This window comes from Lissotriton helveticus, chromosome 5_1, assembly GCF_964261635.1.
Source record: "Lissotriton helveticus chromosome 5_1, aLisHel1.1, whole genome shotgun sequence".
Taxonomy (NCBI): domain Eukaryota; kingdom Metazoa; phylum Chordata; class Amphibia; order Caudata; family Salamandridae; genus Lissotriton; species Lissotriton helveticus.
The window spans coordinates 1030261911-1030284884 of NC_136065.1; the positions used below are offsets into that span (position 1 = coordinate 1030261911).

At 41.1% G+C, this 22974-nt stretch overlaps 1 protein-coding gene across 1 annotated transcript in view; it reads left to right on the plus strand.

The window, feature by feature from the left end:
• Positions 1-22974, plus strand: part of HPS1 (HPS1 biogenesis of lysosomal organelles complex 3 subunit 1) — a 314105-nt gene that overhangs the window by 277187 nt on the left and 13944 nt on the right. Inside the window, exons 14-16 of the mRNA XM_078643558.1 lie at positions 12352-12419; positions 14869-15000; positions 21029-21094. Coding sequence (XP_078499684.1) covers positions 12352-12419; positions 14869-15000; positions 21029-21094 — 266 coding nt within the window. The remainder of the gene's footprint in view (positions 1-12351; positions 12420-14868; positions 15001-21028; positions 21095-22974) is intronic.

Here is a 22974-nt window from a genome sequence, read left to right on the forward strand (position 1 = left end):
CTCAGAGGCCTTCGGAGTAAATGAAGACAGCCTGGAAATGCAGCAAATAAACATCGCTGCACTTCCAGGCGTCTTCATTTACATGTGCTGGCAGAGGCCTTTGCGCCCCCCTGGGAACCCATCCACAGCCCCCCAGGGGGGGGGGGGGGGCTCCCCAGAGTTTGAAGAACTGTGACTTAGGCACACCTTTAAGTTTTGATTGACTGGTGTTTTGAGATGGGCAGGGTGTGCTTCACTGCGATCAGTCCCTTTGCTCAGGGAAGGAATAGCAAATACTTGATAGAGCAGAGTGTTGCCTCCAAATTCAAAGCATTGAGCTGCAGGTAGTATCTTTGTGAATGTGGGCTGTTTTGATATTTCAAAAGGCTTTCACCAGGGCTATTGATATTTTCCATGTTTGATGATTTGGGATCTGAGCAGAAGGCATCTGATCTATGTTACCATTATCAATATTAATTGGAGCTCATCTGCATGTTGGAAGAATCCTTCTGGTCTCTCCATTGAATTTAGACAACTAAAATCTCCTGTATGCACAAGTTGTTCGGAACACCTATTTTAAATTACAATTTTTTTTAATTACACTCTTTCACCAGAAGCTCAGTCAGCGCACATGTTTTAGATGTCCCCTATCATTTTGCAACTTAATAATTAATGCCTTAAGCCAATTGGCACACATATTTTACAGCTATCAGGTAATGTGGCTCCACCAGTTATGAGCTCATTGCTACCATTTGTGCAATCTGCTGATCAATAGGTTAAATGTTGAGAAGGCCAGCTAAGCCTTATTCTTCTGTATATTCTTTGCTGGATAGTCACCAATTCTAGTAGATTCCTATGAAACGCTGGTGGAAAGCACGTCATTGACAGTATGTCACGTCTCAACAAGCTTAGTCTCCCTAGCAGTCTCTGTAACACATCAGTCATCTTCATTTATTCTATTGTCCCTCGTAGTCTAGAAAGGACAGGGCCTAAGACTAGTATGCCACTCACTAACTTTGTGGCTGGCCTTCACCTATCAAGCTTCCATATCCAACCTGCGTGGAAATCCCACAAGTATTGGAAGATAACCACATATGACCCAATTTGATCACAACCTTGCTATTGCTATATTCACGTATGTGATCAGTGCCTTCACCTAAAAAAACAAAAAAACTCTGATGTTGGTGTTATCAGGACGCAGCCCTTTACAGAAATACCAAATCATATATAAAGTGCTTCTAGATATTGTTAAAAAATAGCTTGTTACTCAGGGTATTATCAAGTGAAAATATCAGAGTAAGTCTATATTGTGTCAACCATTCACCATTGACAAAGTCTGGTCAATGACATGAAAACAGTTCTATGTAAATTAATCTGTGTCAACATTTTTAGAGACGTGATGTCTGGGTATTAGGTACCAAAGTTAGCAACTCTGAGCCACTCTGTATTTTATCAATACCAGGACTTGGAGTGAGTTGCGATATTAACATCTGAATTCTTTTTTTTTTTTTTTTTTTTTTTTTATTGAGCATTCTTTAGATATACAACAATGATAAGGAGAGGCAAGGCTGAACGTAAAACGTTAAATACAAAAACAATTGTTAATGAACATTACAATTTGGATGTAGTAGATATGTGACAAATACATAAAAGGTAAACCTAAAACAGAATAGCAATACACATCTGATATATAACCTCATTTTCCAACTCTACGCCTCTTAATAGAGGTGAAAGATATTTCTAGCTAGTTTAAATAGCTTTGTAGTCAGACCCTTTGTTGTTCATACCAGTTAGCTACGGAGGCCCAGATCAAGTCCCCTTTAGCTCTTGATTTTTTCCCTCTGGTTTTGTATATCGCCATTTCTTGTTTGTATATAGCCAGGAGTCTATTTATCCATCCCTGAAATGTGGGGGCCTCTGTATCCTTCCAACGGGCTGCTAAGATAATTCTATATATAGCGGTAGATAGAAAGATCGTATAGATTTCTGAGTTGTTAAATTCCAGGGAGCTATCAAAGCCTAATATAAACAGGGTTGGTGAAGTTTGAATCTCCCGACCAAAAATCTCGGTCCAGTATTTACCTATACTTTCTTTTAGTTGTTTAAGTTTCGGACAGTCGTAGAACATGTGTATTAAATTTGCGGGGCCAAGCGCGCATCTAGGGCATTTATCGTGACTAGCCTTACCCCATGAAAATAATTTAAATGGTGTGTAATATAAATTGCATACCGTTTTATAGATTTGGGCTTTTAGATTACTGGCCAGTATGACCTTAGAGGATAGTTGTAGCACCATATCTATGTCCACGTTAGGATTGTTTAATTTGTTAGCCCAGCTATCTTCTATTCTATCGAGATCGTCAGGATGGTTATTTATAAGGATCCCATGTATATCGCTAATTCTAACTGAAAATTTTTGCATCAGGTTTAGTAGCGATGGCGACTGTAGCTCGGTATTTGTAATATATTTTCTTAATGATGTATACATTTGATCTGATATTTAAGACGCAATTCGTCAAATGTTATACTACCATATGAGTTTAGGAAATCGCCAATAGTGACAATACCTAAATTTTCCCATCGCTTAGTAATGTTATCATTGAGATACTGAGGGACTATGAAGCTATGCCATAAGGGTGTATAATTGGTATGTTTGGGTATTGAAAGTATTTTTGTAGCTCTGGTCCAGATTTTATATGCGTCTGTGACTATCTTAAATTTAATCTTTTTATAATATGACGGCTCGATTTGCCTTAACAGTAATCCTCGTGCTGTATTTCCTAATGTGAGTTCGTAGATAGAAGGGATATTATGCAAAGATCTGTTATGGTCTGATTTTTTAGATGTGATTAAAAAGGCCATCTGTTGTAAGATGGCAGCCCACATGTAATAGGTTAGATTTGGCACTGCTAATCCGCCACGGGCTGTTGGCAACACCAATTTGGTTATTGCCCTTCTTGTCTTCCCATAGTTCCAAATAAATGATGTTATTGCTTGATCTATCTTCTTCATATAGGTATTGTCGATTAAAAAAGGGATTGCTCGAAATAGATATAGTAGTTTTGGAAAAATTGTCATTTTGATATAGTTGGTTCTACCGATTATGGATAGATGAAGGTTGTTTACTCTAAGGAGATCTTTTTTAATTTTAGGAACTAAGGGGTCATAATTTAAAGTAATGATGTCATTAGTATTAGGTGAGATGGTGACCCCTAAGTACTTCGCATTTGCTACTTTATATTGGCCTGTGTATGGGGTGTTATCAGTACAGACTACCATCGTTTTATCTCGATTTAATGAGTAGCCTGAATACAGACCGAATATTCGAGTGACTGCTTCTATTTCATCTATGGCCTCGATAGGGTTGGTGGTTAGAATCGCTATGTCATCAGCGTAGGCGAGTATTTTGGTATTATATATACTTGTTTTTACTGGAATTATTGCTGGTGATGTTAGAAGTTTAATAATTAATGGGTTGATGTATAATGAAAATAAAAGTGGAGAACACGGACACCCTTGTCTTGTCCCTCTCTGGATATTTATACTTTCGGACTCACAGCCTCCGGTCAGGATTTTAGCTTTAGGTTCTGAGTATAGGGCTTTTACTGATTTTATAAACCCTGGGCCTATGTTGTTAAGGGCTAAGAGCTCCCATAAATACTGCCAGGAGACCCGGTCAAATGCCTTTTCGGCGTCTAATAGGACCAGGGACATTTGACCTTTCTCTATCTTTATTATGTCAAACAGTGTTAATACTCGGCGTATGTGATCGGTGGTGCTTTTGCCGGGTATGAACCCATGTTGCCAAGGAGACACTAGTTGTTCTATGTGCTTACCAAGTCGGTTGGCTAAAATCTTCGCGTAGGTTTTAGAATCTGAATTGATCAAAGAGATTGGTCTGTATGACGTTGTTAACTCAGGGGGTTTATCCTTTTTCCTGAAAACTGATATGTTTGTTTGTTTCCAAGACTCTGGGGATTTTCCATGCCATTGGATACCTAAGAATAAGTCTTGAAGGAATGGAATTATTATATTACCTAGTATCTTATATAGGTCTAGGGGTATCCTATCGGGCCCAGCAGCCTTCCCTGCGGCTAGTTCTGCTATTGCCAACTCCACCTCTGTTCTAGTGATCTCTTTCTCTAATTCATTCCTTACGTTATCGTCAGCGGGTTGTAACATATTAGTTTCGCTATGCCAGTTAGCTAAAAACTCATTAATCTCATTGGCCGTGTGTTCATCTTCATTCTGGTATAACTTTTGGTAATATTCCTTGAAGCAATTAGCGATTTCTTTCTGGGTGGTATATTTATGTCCACAATGTTCAATACTTTGTATTGTATTATAGGATTGAGTCTGTCGTGTTTTTAAAGCTAGGTGTTTCCCGACATTTTCGCCTACCTCGTATGATTTGTTTCGATAAGCTTGGACAGTTTCGGCGGCTTTAACAGCCAACTCATTATTTAATTCTGCCTTAAGCACTAGGATATTTCTTAGGGTATCCTCAGCCTGTTCGCCACGTTGTGTTTGGATTGCATGTTTATATTCTAGTTGTGTCAAATCGTTTATCAGTTGGTTATGAATTTTCATCCGTTCTTTCTTGCGAGTGGCGACAAATGTGGCAGTTTCCCCCCTTAATGCGGCCTTATAGCTGTCCCAAACGATGAATCGTGAGGCACTATATCGGTTTGCGTCAAAAAATTATTTCGTCCATTGGGTTATATGAGTTATGTACTCTTGGTTGGCTAGTAGTTTCCTATCGAATGACCACTGTGTGTGGGCTCGATTGTACCCAGATATTTCCACTGTAATGAAAATCGAATTATGGTCAGAAATTGTCTTTGGATCTTTAAAGATCAGGGCATTCAGAGCAATATCAGGTGTTGCAAAGAAATAGTCTATGCGAACATACTTCCGATGTGGATAAGAGAAGAAGGTGTAACCTGGGTCTTTACCCTTTTTTAACAACCATAAATCCTGAAGATTATGGGTCTGAATTAGATTTAGAACTGCTCTGAACACCCTGGGCTTCCGTCCGGAGTATGTATAATGGTTCTGAAGGGCCTGGGTCTGGTTAAACGTTAAATTAAAATCGCCACACACGATCAAGGTACTTGCCCATGATGCCAGTTCTGATTCCAATTCAACAAATAATGTGGGGTCGTCAAGATTAGGGCCATAAACAGAGCATATTGTAATACCCACATCTAGTTGGACAATGGCCCATCGTCCATGGTCGTCAGCTTTTTTACGTAGCGGGCTACCAAATCTTGTTCTTGCAAGCAGAGTAACTCCCCTAGTTCTTGAAGTTTGAGTTGTTGTAATTAATATATGGTAACCAGGTATTTTTAATTGGTTAATCTCCCCTATTGGTATATGGGTTTCTTGTATGCAAATGATGTCACAAGAGCTATAAGCCATTATTTGAGAAAATTGGGCCCTCTTTCCTCTGTCGTTTAAACCTGCCACATTCCAACATCCTATGTTTAATCTACCCATTTAATTGTATTATTTTTACATCGAGGTTCATTAGCCAACGTTCTGTCATACGTATCAGTTTGCTCATTTTATATTTTTTTGTTGTTCCCCCCCCCCCCTAGCCCAAGTGCACCCGGTGCACCCAGATTCCCACCCTCCGCCCTCCCTTCTCCACTCCACCCTCCCCACCCCTTGCCTTCCCGAACCTGGCAATGAGACTCCATCAGAGTCTGCGGTGATGGATTAGCCTGCTCTGTTCAGGACTAGCGTGACATGCATTTAAAGTGTACAGGAAATGACAATTACCTAAAACAGGAAGAAAGTTATGAATGGAGAAAACACACTTTGCACAACATAATAAAGTAGAAAAGATAAGGGTCAAGGAATAGAAGAAAAGATAAGTGTAGGAGAGTGAAAAGATCAATAATTGAAAATTCTGGATGACATCTGTTCGATTTCTTAATTCTTAATTCTTAATTCTCAATTCTTGTTTTCTTACTATCAGCTACACAGTTTGTATTCTGATGTATCAGGCTACTTGTGAGACCGGTAACTAGTAGCCTAATTCTGTTTCTATCTCGTGCCTACATCAAAATACCTCCCCACCCTACTCTCAGGTGCGAACAGTTGTTTTCTCATAGACTGTCTAAGTATTCCTTAGCCTTGACCTCAGATGTAAAAAATGTAGTCTGCCCCATATATATTACTTTTAGTTTTGCTGGATTGTTCAAATATACTACAGCTTTCTTCTCTTGAAAGGGTTTGATGAGTTGCCTGAGTCGCCACCTCCTTTCGACAGTCCAGTGGCAGAAATCGGGACGCACGAAGTACGATATTAAATCCTTTTTACGATGTTTATCAGGAGTGACTTTCTCCGCAATGGCCTGACGAAGCAGGAAGTTTCCAAAGTAGACTAGGACTGCACGTGGGTATTTACCTGTAGGTGCCGTGGATTTTAAAGTTAAAAGTACCCTATGAGCTCTCTGTACCTCATACCCCCAGTCCCAGGTGTTTAGTTCAGGAAGAGTATCACGAAATAGTTGTATTATAAAGGTGCGGCAGTCCTCACCTTCCATTTTTTCTGGAATTCCCAGCACTCGAAGATTGTTCCTGCGCAATCTATTTTCGTAATCTTCTAGCTTCCATCTGATGTCATGAACCTGTGCTTCGGTGGTTTCAAGTCGTTCGTTTGTAGCTGTGGCTTCTGTCTCATTGACCACAATGCGATCCTCAATGTCGTTTAGCCTCTCTGTAAATGCGCCCATGGTTTTAGAAAGTTTGCGAACCACTCCTTGGACCTTTTGTAGGCCTGCTGGGGCTTTGCGACTGTCTTTAGAAGTTTCCTCTCGGTGTGATGCTATGGCCTGCAGGACTGTCTCCATTACTTGTGTTAATGTGGTTTCTGAAGCCTCGAGAGTTTCCTTGTTTAGATTTTCTTCCGAGGATGATCTTTGAGGTCTTGGATCAAGAGTATGGCTCTGATTTAATGCTAGGGCTGTTGGAGTATAGTCCCATGATAAATCATTTGCGCCGTGATGCCCAGTTTTTTCTTTTTTAATATAGTTATTTTTTTGTCGCGTTGCTCCTTTGGTAGGTTGAGTTCAGCATCCGAGCTTGAGTTAGAACCTGAATCATTCTCTGGATCTTGCACATCCTCTAGTTCATCCGTATCGCCTGACCAGCTGATGTCCTCGGATAGAGAGTAAAAATCAGTTATGTCCTTATCGGTCTCGAGAGCCTCGATAGCATCAGCGGGGTGTACATCTATTCTGGAGCTAGATTGTGGTGCTACCATATCAGGATGGAGTGCCTCTGAGGTTTGTAAGTTCTCGCTCCCTGCCCCACTCTCGGGGGGGTTGCTGATCCCAGCTTGTGACTTGTGATTTAAGTCGGCGAATGAGTTTAGTTGAGCATCGACTATTAAACTCTCAGGCAAGAGATCTGCTTGCATCCCCGTGGTACTTTGAGGGTCTGCGGCAGGGCCTTGGTTAGCCCGCTCAACCCCGCTGTTCAGACTGCTCTCGGGGTGTAAAATGGGGAGAATTGTAACCCCCCGCTGATCACCATGTATACTAATAGTCTTTAGTGCAGGTTTGATAGTGACATTGCGGATGTTATTACTGCCCCCCTCTTGGTTAGCTAGAATACTTTTATCCACTGAGTCATTGTTATGCGCGCCCTCATTATCAGTGCCCAGCTGAATGTTAGTACCGAATTTAGGAGGCGCAGAGATAGAAGGGGTAGAAGGGGTAAGATGGCTTACCTGCCCACTAATACTACCGGATCTTTCGGGTGCGCTGCTGGACACAGTCTCTGTCTCATAACTTTGCACCGATAGCATTACTGAGGCATTCTCTGCCCCCATCCGACCTGGTACTGCATTCCCCTCAGCCTGGCCTGAAGCTGCGAGGCATATAGACATACCGCCCTCCTCCATAGGGGCAGTCACTAGTTGCTTCTCAGTGATCTGTTGTGCCTCTTTTGCCACTGTTCTTTGATTAGCGGCGCGAAACAATGTAGCAACTGTTGGAGTACTTATTGTAGCACTTTTTGCTGATAGGGACGCTAGTGGTGTTTTAATTGAAAGGCTTCCCCTCCGGGCTGGCGTTTTTTCCACCGTCTTCTCTGCCACCACTGCAGTGCCGGCTATCTCAGCGCGCATTCCTGATCCTTGCACTCCTTGCACTCCCCCACTTGTAGCACCATGCTGCTGCTTACTTGTCTTGCTTGTCTCCTGATCTCGCATCAGCGCCTGACGTGCAGCCCTTGTCTTGGCCGCCACCGCGGCCGCATTCTTCGGGGCCATTGATGCTGACGGGGTCAGTGAGCTGCTGCCGGTAACAGGTTTCAGGCGTTCCGTATCGGTCACGGGACTCGCCAAGTTGAGGGTATCTGCAGAGTCTGACCGGAAGAGCCAGCACAAGGAGCGCAGTGCACACACAGATCGGTGATTACCGATCAGCAGGCGGAGGACAGCAAATCCAATCGCGGAGGAAAGCAGTGAAAGCGTCCTTGTGGAAAGTGAAGCCGTGACAGGTACAGCTTCAAGCTCATTTGGCTGCATAAATCGCATATTGATGTCCATATCTCTCGAGGCTATTGGCACACTCATCACAGTGTTTTCAGTTCATTTCCTCATAATCAGGTATAAAACTCTGGGTTAGTTTATGGCATGCTCGGCTGTCCCGTTCAGAGCAGCAACCGGCGTCTAGCCTGACGCCGCCATCTTGCCCCCGGCCCTTCCGTATAACATCTGAATTCTTAGTGAATCTTGTGTTTTTTTTGGATAACCGCTCTTAGTAACTCTAGGTTTTAGAAACATTTCTTTGGGTAATGGTCTGTATTTTCAAGCTATCTGAGGTCCGAGTTAACTTTCCCAACTTCAAAGAAGGCCCAGTGATAAAAATAGAGTCTGAAATTCACTTTTAAGTTGACTTTCTGGACCTGCAGAAGGACTCTTAGAGTACTGCCTGATGCTGTGGCCTGTCGTGTACTGCACAGCACTGGTTTGTTGCACCTGGAAGTACTGCTTTGCTTCCTGGAGCCTGCCTTGAACCCTCAGAAGCCAGCCCTGATGTTTGAGCCATGCATCTTCAACTGAACTCAGGACTACCAGATTCACTCCAAGGGCGAGTGTGCTGGCCCCCTTTACAGAGCCACAGAGACATAAAAGGCTCCTCCATCTTTAACCGTCACCTTGACCCAGCCTGAGTGTGTCCTGAAACCCTAAGTGGTATTGCACCTGTCCTGGACCCTTGGTTTTGGTGCTAAAAGTGCCCAGATAACCAACATCCAAAACATGAGAAAGTTGCGCCTATAAACTGCTCTGAGAACTGAGGGAAGACAAGCAATTGTTTTGACTCGGTCTCACGCGACTAGGTGTTCGCTGTTGACGCATTGATCTTTTAGGCGCTATTTTTTTACTAGAAGGTTTACAGATTTATATCACCAGTTTTTTGTCATTTATATGTCGAATTATTTATTAAAATTCACTCTATTTTACTAAATTGGTATGGGATTTTGATTGTGTTGTGTTTTCACTTTATTACTCTTTGTGTGCTGTATAAATACTATACACGTTGCCTCCTACGTTAGGCCTGACTACTTTTTGTGCCAAGCTACCCAGGGTTAAGCACAGGTTAATTTAGTGACTTTTTATGGTTCATCCTGCCAGCGATTGAAGCTGTTGCTTGACCAGGGCTAAAACTCCTGTTAACCAACAACCCAATTTCTCCCACTCTACATCTAAAAAACTGTGAAAGCATTCCAAAATACTCTTTATTGAATGGCAACTGCTAGTCTTCAATATTACTGTACATGCTCGCAGGGCCAAAAGGATGAGCTGGAGTGATCCATGGAACAAGTAGCCAGAATGTTAAATATACTGCAATGTACTTTATTTACAGAGGCTATATTATGTAGCACACTGCTCTTAGATATGGACTGTGCGTGAAGATTTTAAGAATAATTGACATGCACCACTTGAATTATTGAATAAGGCTAGCCATTGGAGCCTTTCATTTCTGAATTTATGTGGCGAATATTGTTAGCCACTACAGATGATTTGTGCCAGCACTGAGGTGACCGATCAGAATCCACGAAAATACTCACGCCAAAAACTAGGGTGCCTCCATTCAGTGTCCTGAGGAAGAACACCTTTTGATGAACAGTTGCCATGTGGCTTTATTGGGGGTCAATACGTCAATTAATTGAATTGTATAATGTTCATGGGCTGGCACTGAAAGACTGTACTTATGGCTGAACCAGCCCCAAGTGTTGGATACTGTTCAGTGGACAAACTGAAGATATATGATCTAAAACTATCAACAATTTAAAATGTATATTTCATGTACACCTTACTGTGCAAGCACCTTTGCACAGACTAAGCACCCATTCATGTTAAGTTGTTTTTCTTGTGAAATGAACTAGTTTGAGACAATATGCTTTTTTTCATCAAATCAAATGTTTCTTGCTGTTAATGTGTATCCATGTATTACAAATCCACTTGGATGGATGGGATGATTGTTTACGGACTCCCTCAAAAACTGATAAATTTGATAAAGTTGATTCGACAGAACCATTCACAAATTTGCAATGTAATTGACCCTGGTTCTAAGGAACACAGAGTTACCCCATCATGTACTGCGTGAATGATGGTATTGGTAGCAAGTAATGTCCAGCCATCAGTATCTCTGTAGTGGTAGAGTAAAGGATCAAGATTCAAAACTAGGGTTCGGGGCAAACGGGAGAAAAAGAATACTGACACATCAAACAATGTGAGTCAGCAGTTCCTAACATTTGCATATTGGGCAACCAATAGAGCTGAACCTAGAGTTGAGTTAACTTTTTCTGGAGAAAAAGGTGTGTTCTGTATCCTGCTTGGAAACTATGCAGCCCCTCTTGTTAGTGGCGTGGGCCAACATGTCACTACTTGACTCCACTATTTTTCTTCATAATATTCAGAAACTAGGGTGTAATGTCCAGAGATAAAATAGCCAGCTGTTCTTGGTCAATCAGTTCAGATTCAAATAGCTGACTGGGTTCACAAACTTAACTGCTAGTATAAAATTACATATTGATGTAAATGTTTGCAAAACAGTTAGATGCACATGCTCCAAACCCAAATATGCTCTGAGGACAGAGCATTTCATAACTGGTTCTTCGGGCCCAGGAACTGTGCGCATGACGTGACGAGTAGGGGCTGGAGGAACGTGTGGAGTTTCACTCCATGGAATTCCTGGGAGATGCATGAAAACTCCACAAGACTCCGTGGCGTTCCACGAGCGGGTGGAATTTGGCACGTCGCACTGATTTTCAGTGCCTGGAGCTCGCTTATTCTGTGCTGTAAAATCTGTGCGAATGGCACCACATGGTGTGCCAGAGGGCGCTGCTTCTTTCTGCTGCTCGAGTAGATTTTCTACTCGAGCGGCAGCTTTCTCTACGCGAACAGTCGTGACCCGCGTAGAGAAATCTTGCCGGAGCGCATTCTAGCACCTGTAAATCACAGTAGGGAACGCACATTTTTGCATTCACTTGCCAACTTAACTTTGGAGAGTCCTGCAAGAAAAATCTCTGCCACCCAGTGGTTGGCAAAGTTTTGCTGGAACGCCACGTTCCGCACACTCCTCGGCAGATCAGATTTTTGCCCATCCTTAGAGAAGAGCACACCACCTTCACTGTCCATTCCGGGAATACAGAGGCTCGGCACAGTGTGTGGCCGGAGACATCCCCTTGCGTCTCAAGTCCATTGTGTTTGGCCTAGCTATATGTGTAGTTGAATCTTGCGTAAAGCGCAGTGCTTAATTTCAGCCGGTGGTTGGCTGTGGGTGCCACTGGTGCTTATTTTTGGGGACAGGCACATATTTCCCTCATCAGATATTTGCCAATTGCAAGAGAGGGAAAAACACACAGATCAGGAAGACTGAGGATGAGAAAGACGGTGAAACTGTCACAAAAGAAGAAAAGCACGAACCTGCAAGAGCGAGAAAAATGGGCAGGGAGTGTGTGGTAGTGGTTTAAAGAGTACCTTGGTATTTGGTACACCGCCATTTAATGGTACCGGCCGTTGGCTTCTGAGCAGGGCTTCAGACACTCTTTCTTTAGCAAATTAAGCACTGGGAAAGGCACAGGTTTGCAGGATATGGCCGGGGATCGTACCCTGTGCCAAAAGCCTGCTGTGCATGGCCAAAGGCAATGCACGGTGCACTGTCGTGGCTTCAAAAACATTTTCCATCTCCTGGCAGGCAATCAGATTACTCAGATCCTCAGCTTCATTTATCTTGCAGGTGACACTTGTAATGCCATCTGTGATGTCATATGTTAAATGAAGAGTTATGGTTGCACTGCTCAATGGCGTTTTAGAATTTGAAATGTTATGTTGGTCTTTTTGTTTAGTTACAAAGCGCCTGGCATGATTTTAAAATGAAAGCTTTCTCCAGAAGTGAACATGGAACCACCGCAGAGTAAGTATGAGTGATCAATATAAAAAGTGTATTAAAATGTTAGCCAAGTAGTGACGATCCCTAAATGAATCGTAATTAAAATAATTATTTGTTATATATGGTTTATAGGCCACATCTGCCATTCACAACCTCGGTAAATAAAAGATGTTACTATTACGCAATTTAATGGATCTAAATGTATGGCCTCAGAAAGATGACAATAATGCAAACCACTAATATGTAAATTATCGCAAACACGAGCAACGGTGTGTAGCTGACTGCACAGTTTGAGATCTGTATGTTTTTGGCTGTCAACATCATTTAAGCTCACATTTTCTTCATTACAGAATACATTTCCCCATTCAATCATTAGCTGTAAAGTAACCATTGTTTGATTGAGCCCTTTGATAAGACGTCCATCCTGTGTCCACGCTCACATATTGAATGTTACTGAAGTTGAGCATTGATTACATTTATCATGAATAGTTATTTAGCAATGTTTGAGCGCGCAAAAAGAGAAATTGCAGTCATTTCTTTAGCTTTTTGTTTCATGAACACAAATAGTAGATCTGTGACAGCTTTGCATTTTGAAGCTTGTATTGCACAGCTTGTAGTAATACATTCAGACTGCTCATGGGTACATGAAAACTCTTTTTCATGTATTTATGTACTAGATTTAGCGTTTCTGTTACGTGGCATGTGACTAGAAACAAAGGTTATATATATATATATATATATATATATATATATATATATATATATATATATATATATATAGATAGATATATATAGATATCTATATCTATATCTATATATATATATCTATATCTATATCCAAAACACAGTTACACCATGCTTGGAGACGCCTACGCAGTTGGACAGTTCACCTCCTTTATTGTGGGCAGCAAAGAAAACAGGCAGCACCCCACCACAAGAATTGCCAAACATGTTTCGGGCTCCATGCCCTTGCTCACTGGCTGCAACACACAAGTCCCAACAGCTGTGAGGACTTTTGAACACTAACCCCGCCCAAATGGGACGTTCCTTTGCCAAATTGCATTATGGGGTGGGAAGTCCTTCTTTGCCCATAGTGGATGCTGTGCAGGCTTCGTGCTGAAAATAAACCCCATAGTGGGTCCTGAGGCAGGGAACCGCTGCTTAGACTGCTGATATGCTGTCCCCACAATACTGGTATGTCGAACTCCTCGAGGTGCTGTGAAATCCGTGCACCAGGGTCCGCTGTATAGCGCGGCGGGCGTCTCCGCGGCGAGGCACGCCGCAATTAAGTCTCCAAAAAACAGTTACACCATGCTTGGAGACGCCTACGCAGTTGGACAGTTCACCTCCTTTATTGTGGGCAGCAAAGAAAACAGGCAGCACCCCACCACAAGAATTGCCAAACATGTTTCGGGCTCCATGCCCTTGCTCACTGGCTGCAACACACAAGTCCCAACAGCTGTGAGGACTTTTGAACACTAACCCCGCCCAAATGGGACGTTCCTTTGCCAAATTGCATTATGGGGTGTGTAGTCCTTCTTTGCCCATAGTAGATGCTGTGCAGGCTTCGTGCTGAAAATAAACCCCATAGTGGGTCCTGAGGCAGGGAACCGCTGCTTAGACTGCTGATATGCTGTCCCCACAATACTGGTATGTCGAACTCCTCGAGGTGCTGTGAAATCCGTGCACCAGGGTCCGCTGTATAGCGCGGCGGGGCGTCTCCGCGGCGAGGCACGCCGCAATTAAGTCTCCAAAAAACAGTTACACCATGCTTGGTCTATGCAGGTATAAAGACTGGTGATGTCTAAAACCATCAATAGGTACCCAGGATCCCATGTTAGGTACTGAATCTTGGTCAAGAAGTCTTTAGTATCCCTTATGTACGATCTAAATGTATGGCCTCAGAAAGATGACAATAATGCAAACCACTAATATGTAAATTATCGCAAACACGAGCAACGGTGTGTAGCTTTGATTGAGCCCTTTGATAAGACGTCCATCCTGTGTCCACGCTCACATATTGAATGTTACTGAAGTTGAGCATTGATTACATTTATCATGAATAGTTATTTAGCAATGTTTGAGCGCGCAAAAAGAGAAATTGCAGTCATTTCTTTAGCTTTTTGTTTCATGAACACAAATAGTAGATCTGTGACAGCTTTGCATTTTGAAGCTTGTATTGCACAGCTTGTAGTAATACATTCAGACTGCTCATGGGTACATAAACTCTTTTTCATGTATTTATGTACTAGATTTAGCGTTTCTGTTACGTGGCATGTGACTAGAAACAAAGGATATATATATATATATATATATATATATATCTAGAGATTGCAATTCATATTTTTAGTCAATCTTCGTTTTTCCTGATAATGAAGTAGAGGGATCATGGCTTAGAAAGAAGTCTGGCATCGTGTTTGTGAGTGTCATCTACTGAATGGATCCTTAATATTCACATTTTCTCTCCACTTAGTGTCCTTCAGGCTTGCGGCTTAGTTAAAACTCAGCTGTGCTCTGTGTATCGTCGGTGCTTTCTACTTTTCCCTATTGGGCCTCGATCACAGTTGTCTCAGAACCTCCAGGACCGAGCCATGAAACTTTTACAGTAAGTACGACCTAGAAAGAAAAATTGGTAAACTTGGGGTGGAATGATTCTTCATCCGCATCTACCAAAGCAATAGTTCCTCTACCCCGGTTATGGAGGCTGGGCGGAGGGAAACAGTACATACTCTGGTTATAGGTTTAATGGACGATTGTGTTGGTCTTTAAAATGTTATGTTTGCATCAGTTGGCTGTAGTTCTGAACACCAAAAGAGCAAGGGATTGTCCCAAAAGATCTCCGAATGGCCACTGTAGTGCTAATTCAAAAAATAGGGAAGCCTTTGGAAGAATGTGGGTCCTATCGACCCATATCACTGCTCAATATCAAAACGCAAATTTTGGCCACTATTCTTGCAAAACGCCTCTTGACAGTCATTGCCCCACTCATACATAAAGACCAATCCGTTTTTTTGCCAAATCGACCCACACGCTTTAAATTACGGTGACTGGCTAATTGGATGGACATGGTTCAGGGCCAAGATTAGTCCCCACCTGCTCCTTTCACTCGATGCAGAGAAGGCGTTCAATACCATTCATTGTCCATTTATGAGATACACCCTGGAAAAATGTAGATTTGGTCCAATATTTAGGGAATGGTTGGCACTTATAATGCCCCCAAGGCCAGAGTCTGGGTCAATGTGGCGGTGTCGACGAGTTGGCCAATTCAACAAGGCACTCGGCAGGGTTGTCTCCTGTCTCCCCTACTATTTGCCCTCATATTGGAGCCTCTGGCCTGTGTATTTCATACCTGAAAGGGGTTGGGTGGTTTCATAGACTAGTCCCGATAGTTAAAGGCTGAACGCATATCGCTATATGCTGATGATATTTTATTATATGTTACAGACCCAGCCGAGCCATTCCCAACATTTCTCAAATCTTTGAGGAATATGGCCGCCATGCGAGATATAAGATTATTGGAGTAAATCCACCTTATACCCGGTGGGAGGGGTGGCGGAGCCTCAGACCTTCCAGAGCTGCTTATGATTGTCCCTAGAAGGGTTTACATACCTCAGACTTTACATCACTACTGAAATAGCAACCAACTTAGATCACAATATCAGGCGAATCCTTTTAAATTTTCAAGAATATGTTAAGAGGTGGAGGAAACTCCCTCTGATGATCATGGGATGGGCTGCTATGTACAAGATGATCACACTCCCCCAGCTGCTGTATATCTTGCAAAACACTTATTGCAAAATACCAGAGACTGTGATCACAACCCTCAATAGCGAGCTACGCTTGCTTCTATGGGGCGGGCCCAGCCACGTATAGCGCTAAAAACCTTACAGTGAAACCCATACAACGGGGGTCTGTCCTTACCGGATATCAGGGCCTACTATAGAGTGGCCCATCTCATTATAATTATTGAATGGAACCACGCTCCGAGAGACCACCCCACCTACATGTTGGAAAGGTTGCAATTTAGAGACCGCACGCACTTGCACTATCTGTATGAAGGTAAGGGCAGTAGCTGGCTCCTACCAACTACCCAAATAGTACTGGAGGCGTGGAAAAGTGCAGAAAAACAAATGAAATGGGATAAAAAACCTAAAAGGGAAATCCCATAATGGGAGGGAACCAGACAACCAGAATTTGGAAAACTGAAAGGTTTTAAACAGTGGGATCTAATAGGGATCTCCAAAATCGGAGGTGTCTTAGAGAAAAGCGCATTGGCCCCGTTTACCTTGCTTCAAGCCACTTAACAACTGCACAATAAGCTATCCTACGACTACCATCAACTGTAACATGCCTGGCAAGCTGAGGGACTAGATGCGGAGCCGCTGCCGGAGTATGCCCCATTAGAAGGCAGGCTCCGGCAGGAAGAGATCCCGAATCAAGCCATCTCATTGACATAAACACTAATTAACAATATGCCTGACAAACGAACCCCTTTAGAGCTAAATGGGAACTCACTACTGGCCCACTGGAGGACATTGATTGGGAGGCCGCCCTTATGCACCCACATGAAGTGGCGATTAAATTAAGACTGCGGCTTATCCAATATAAAGTCCTACTCAGTACTTACTTTGCTAGAGCGAGACAGCACACTATGCGGATGGCAGAAAGCCCGGATTGCCTTAGATGCCACACAGAATTCGGTACATTTATACACACCCTCTGGGAATGTAGCAGGGTTCAACTATATTGAAGTAAGATAGTGAAGGAACTAAGCAATATACTGGGAGCCCAGCTTGAGTTGGAACCTAGGTTCCTCTTACTGGGAATCCCCACCGATGTGGACCTCCCACATCGTAAACTCATGTTGGTTAACTTGGGACTGTGGTAGCCAAGATGGACATAGTTCGATATTGGTGTACCCGCCAACTCCCTAATCTCAAGGAATGGAGAACCTGTTTAGATCTGTATATGGTTATATGGTTGCAGAGAAAGTGACATACAAAGCAGGGGTTGTGCCCGAAAATTCCGGAAGATATGTGCTCCATGGATAAAATATTATGGTTGGAACTGGGTGCGTATGAGGAGGGACTAGACTTGATACTGGAAAGATCAGGGAAAGAGCCTTGAAACTTGTGATGCCTGACCTATTGTCGATAAATGTGGATGACTCTGATGTGACCCTCAACACATTTATATATCTAACACTGTAGCTTAATCTCATGCTCTCTTCAGATGAATTGTTGCAATATTATTTGTCATACACCGATTGCTAATGCCCGACAATCGCTTTGTATTGGGTATTCATGATTTCATTGTTTGTACATTCAAACTATCAAAAGTAAATAAAAAAACATGTTTTATTTAAAAAATAATGCACCGTTCTCTAAGCTCAATAACATTTGAAATGTTTGCTTACAAAATATATGATCTATCCTAAATTTGGGAGTTATGTACCAGAGAAAAGAAAGTATATTTTCTCAAATCTGGATTCCATCATCCACATGAGTTAGCAGATATTTTTGACTAATAGCTAAACAGAATTACTTTTGCATAATTCTAGGGAAACATCCACATTTTTTAAATCCTGTCTAGAAATTTGAGCACTATCTAATTTCAATACCTACCAAAAATGCAAAGTCTAAATACTTCTTTGCAGTGAAATCCCAAAATGTATGACCAGCTTGAGTAGGAACAACAACAATAAAAATAGTGATTGAGGTTTTAATAATAATTTATTCAATGATGATTGAACAATTACAATCAGCATCAATTTCTTTAAAGTAGGGGAAACGAATATTTTACCAGCCAAATATGTTTTAAGTTTTAAGGCTTTACTGTCCGATAATGGCTTCACTGTCAAATAAATGCAACAAGGAACAGTCTGCCTTAAGCATAGATAGATAAGACAGTACTCTTCATCTTTTTATAGGATTACTCAGCCCTTTAACATTTCATTAAACCACTTTGAATTATGAGAGTATATATAAATACACATGCGCACAAGTCCATACATGTTACAATATGAATAAACAAAATAGATATAAATATAAGCACTGAAAAGTACTAGAAAAGGAAATGGGGACCATCATATAGTATACATTACATTATGAGATAGAGGAGAAGGAAAAGAAAAAGAAGTTAAAGATAAATGAAATCAGTAAAAAACAAAAAAGTAACAGTACAAGCCAAAAATTAGGAGACTCAAAAACATATATAATGAGTAAATGATTGTGAATGAGAGGCCACAAAACACAGATGAAACATCTCATGCTAGGTAGACTGAGAGATGTCAAGACGAGATCAGGAATGCAACAACAAAACACTGCTGTATATCAGCCTGTAATAATAAATGAAACACGGTAAAAATGCATACAATTAGAAGTTATAAAAAAACAAAAAAGGTGGGTCATCATTTAAAGTAATAACAATCAAAAAGATGTTAAGCAGAACAAATTAAACGATAAAAATACATTTCAGTGATTTGGATATTTCCATTTCTCCATCTGTACAATCTGCTATAAATGGATAAGCTGGACTGGATAATACTAAGTCATTGCTTTAAACTGGAATGCCACTTAGAAAAAGCAAGATGGACCAAGCCGAATCTTGCACCCAAGGATTTGCTTGTCCAGGTTTAAGAAATTATATTCTTTTGTCTGCATTGACATTTGAAACATCTTTGTCTGAAGAATAACTTGTTGCCGGATCAGGATAATAGCTTTTTTAACTTTTCTGTATTGACAACTTTTATTTGGCCGAGATTAATCATTAAAACACCCCTAGGTTTGGTGGATGATGCATTACGTTTTCTTATGTTACTCAATGTGTGTGTTTTCTGCATAGTTAATATTGTTGACTCAAGATTTGTAGGAAGAAAGGATTTGAAAAATGAAATGGGATCACTTCCCTCATCATTTTCTCGACGTGCTAATTGTTACTTCAGTTCCTATTTTCTTAAATAATCTGCATGTCTCTTTAGTTACTATTTATTCCTGAAAAAAGTTGATCTTCCTAGTAGCATCTTCTACGCTACTCACTCTTTGCTTCACTTCAGCCACCCTGTTTTCTATAAACGGGCATGTATCATCCAACCTTGAAATCTCTCGTTTGTCTTCATCTCATAAGAGTTCAAAGCCCTCATTACCCTTAAGTGGACCTCTATTATGATGAAAGATGAAGCCTTAACTGGAAAACGGAGGTCATTTATTAGGGAGACCAAAGGTGCTTGTTTATTTGGAAGAAGATTTGGGTTGAGGGAAAGCTGAAGGTGTCTTGTCTTGCTTCTAAGAAAGATAACTGTTCATTGTCATAGTGTCAGATAAAGCCCTTAGTCAAAGTTGTACTTGGAAAAGAAACTGCCTGAGTACTGAAGGTCTCCAAACGGAGACTCCAGAACTGCTTTGTATGAGCTAAGATTCACCTCTACAAAACAACAGGATGATATCAAAACAATTCTGCTTCCCACCTCTTGGAAAACTAAAGGCTACTGTACTTACAGAACATCATAACACTAATATCCGTTTATTTCAGTTTTTATGAATAGAGCCAGGAATAATAAACTGTCATCCACTCATGTGGGTAAAACATTTTTTATGACCGCTCAAGGGAGAGTAGCAAAAAGATACTCATTAAATTACTTTCTCATTTTAACAGAAAGTAAGCACCAGATCCAGGTCAGAACATTTAAAATCAATTTCTGCATAATATGCTTAAAGATTTTTTTTAAATATTGCCCTGTTGCGTGCTTTCAGCACAGCGTTACATCCACATAAAGAGCGACACAATGACAGCCATGCCTGAGGCCCTCCTCCGAGTGTTGTGTAACAAGGTAAAGCTGCCTCAAATATATGAAAATTAACAAAAATTACTCACCCCTTTTATCTCCTGGGCCAAGGCTCCACCAGTGTTCGCATGTTCTGCCACCACATGCTCAGTCTCCATGTTAATAAACACAAAACCACAGAGTCAGTTGGGAGGGGGCTATCTTCAGTGGCATCCAAGTTACACCTCCTCAATAACAGAGAGAAATAACAGAAAGGCAGGTTTTAATTGGAGCTGTTGTTTTCCATGTAATGTCTATATCTAGGACTAGTTTTTTAAAATTGGTCCCAGCACAACTTTGGTCATTTTGATTTCATTTCAATCACTGTGTGCTGCTTTTTCAAAGGGGCTTTTAATGGTGATTTGTTGCTTTTTGTACTTAACGTTTTTTTTAAAATATACTGTTGCCACTTGTTCAGCATCATAGCTCTCAACTTTGTCCATTTTTCAACATGCATGCGTGGTTGTAAGTGTGTGTAGATGCATGTTATTTATGTGGAGACCATTTGGTTCTAAGCGATATTTGCTGACAAGAGCTTCAAATCAGGCACATCTTCTTATTTAATGTTATTTCAAACTTTTTTCTTGTTCTTCTTTCATTTCTTTCCATACGATCAACAGTGGATGTAATTGAAGGACAGCAGACAAAGTTAGTGAACGGAGTGTTTAAGTAGGATTCATAGGCATTGTAAGCTAAATGTGTAGAGTTAGAAATAAATGGTATATCTGCTAAGGCAGAATGTGTAATTCATCACTGTAAGGTGGTAGATTATTCCTGTTGTAATTAAGAGAGATCTGATTTCCCATAACAGAGAAAAATTAATGGACTGGAAGGATTTTCTCTTGGTGAAGAGCACGAGGAACATAACACTGAGATCGTATCCTTTTTCTGTTTTAATTACCAAGAAACAGGTTTGTAATAAAAGGGTCCCCATCCTGTCAGTTTGTGTGAAGGATGCAGACCAATATACTTAAGTGAATGTCACCTCAATGAGGAAAAAATTAAAGGAGGAGGGCAAGTTTGATTACCGAATATGTTCATTAAAATTTTTTTATTGCTATAGAAACTGTTTACTAAGTACATACATATCGCCCATTTGTTGGTCTTCCTCGGTTCTAGTTATTCTAGTTTTTTTCCTCTCTCTTGGTTATGTCTAATATTTAAATACTTGGAGAACACTCCAGTTTGTCTCCAGCAATTAGGTGCCAATCCCTAAATACATTATATCAATTCAGGCCAGGCTTTTTTGGTGTTTTCTTCTTATGGCTCAAGGGATCAATATTCAGACTTCTCTCCTCTCACCTCCAGATAGCTAAGGGAATGGTATGTTACAACCTCCTCCTTATAATGCATAAGCAGACAGGTGAGTATTGGATGGCCATAGATGCAAAAAGGAAAATGGATTGATTTTACATTACCAATTTAGTATTAAGGATGCTTACCCTGGAGCTGTTCATTCCACAGATTCGCTCTTGGGAGCTTTCAAATTTGGATTAGAATATGATTATATACACAACAATCCTTCCACGTTGTCAAAAGTTTCTTATTTTCGTTATGAGGTAACAGAATTTCCTGTCGATTTTGTTACCCTTTTTCTTGTTACATGCATTATATGTTTTCACCAAAGTATCGACATCCTGGGTTTAGTGACTCCAGTGGCGGGGATTCAAAAGATGTTTTCTTGCCTGGATGATTTTCTAATTGGGCTCCTTCACTGGCTCTATCGAGATCAAGTTCCAGTAGACATGCTTTCCTTGTCATTTTCATTGATCCTTGTCGAACATGAAGCGCTACCTAGTCACAACCCAGTGTTATTATAGTTTGCAACTGCTTTGGCTTGGGTCAGATGTTCCTTCATCTGGATCGAACTGCCTTGTTTCAGCATCATTCTTTCCTTGTTTCGAAGTCATAAGAACTGATTCGAGGAGCAGAGGACTACGGTGGCCTTGATCTTAATATGTTTAACTATGGTAGCCTTACCCATAGTGTGTTCACCTATATTTGAAGCAGGAAATTCATCACTTACTCAAATATTGAGATCCCAGCTCCAGGAAATATCAAGCCCTGACTTCACTCTCCCCATAGATTTAAAGGGTTTTTATTTTATGGATATCTGTTGAATTTTTCATTGGCATGGCATCTGTTTCCTCCTTTACTTGTAGTGATGACAGAGTCTAATTTGATACTTTGGTGAAGATGTGTGGGCTGTCTCAGTACCAGGTTTCTGGTCCTCAAAGCAAGGTTACACTGTTTAAATTTAAGAACGTTGTTGACATCCTTTGCTTGTCTCTGTGAGGTTTACTTCACAATTGCTGGTCTTTGTGGTTCTGGTTTGAGCTGGCAACCACATTACGATGATGTAGATGAATAATCAAGCTGTAACAAGGTCTCAGTCACTGAAAGATCTCCCCCATTTCAAATGTACCCTAGCCAGTTTAGATGCTTTTTTGACCCTGGCATTTGTGTTTGTTTGAATAGAAAGATATTTCTATGGCTGTAACCTGTTTGGAAAGGAAGGGAATAAATCCCAGATCGGCAATGAACTGTGAAGATTCAGAAATTGCACATAGAAATGCTCTTGTACAACCTCTTTACATCTTTGTATTCTAAATGAGAAGAGCACAATGGGTCTCAATATGAATTACCGCTTATTTAGTGCATATACAGCCCGAAAGCCATATTTGTATGCCTGCCCTGCATAATGCGCATTAAAAGTTATTCCATTTGGAATTTGGATAAACATGCTGACATGGAAAT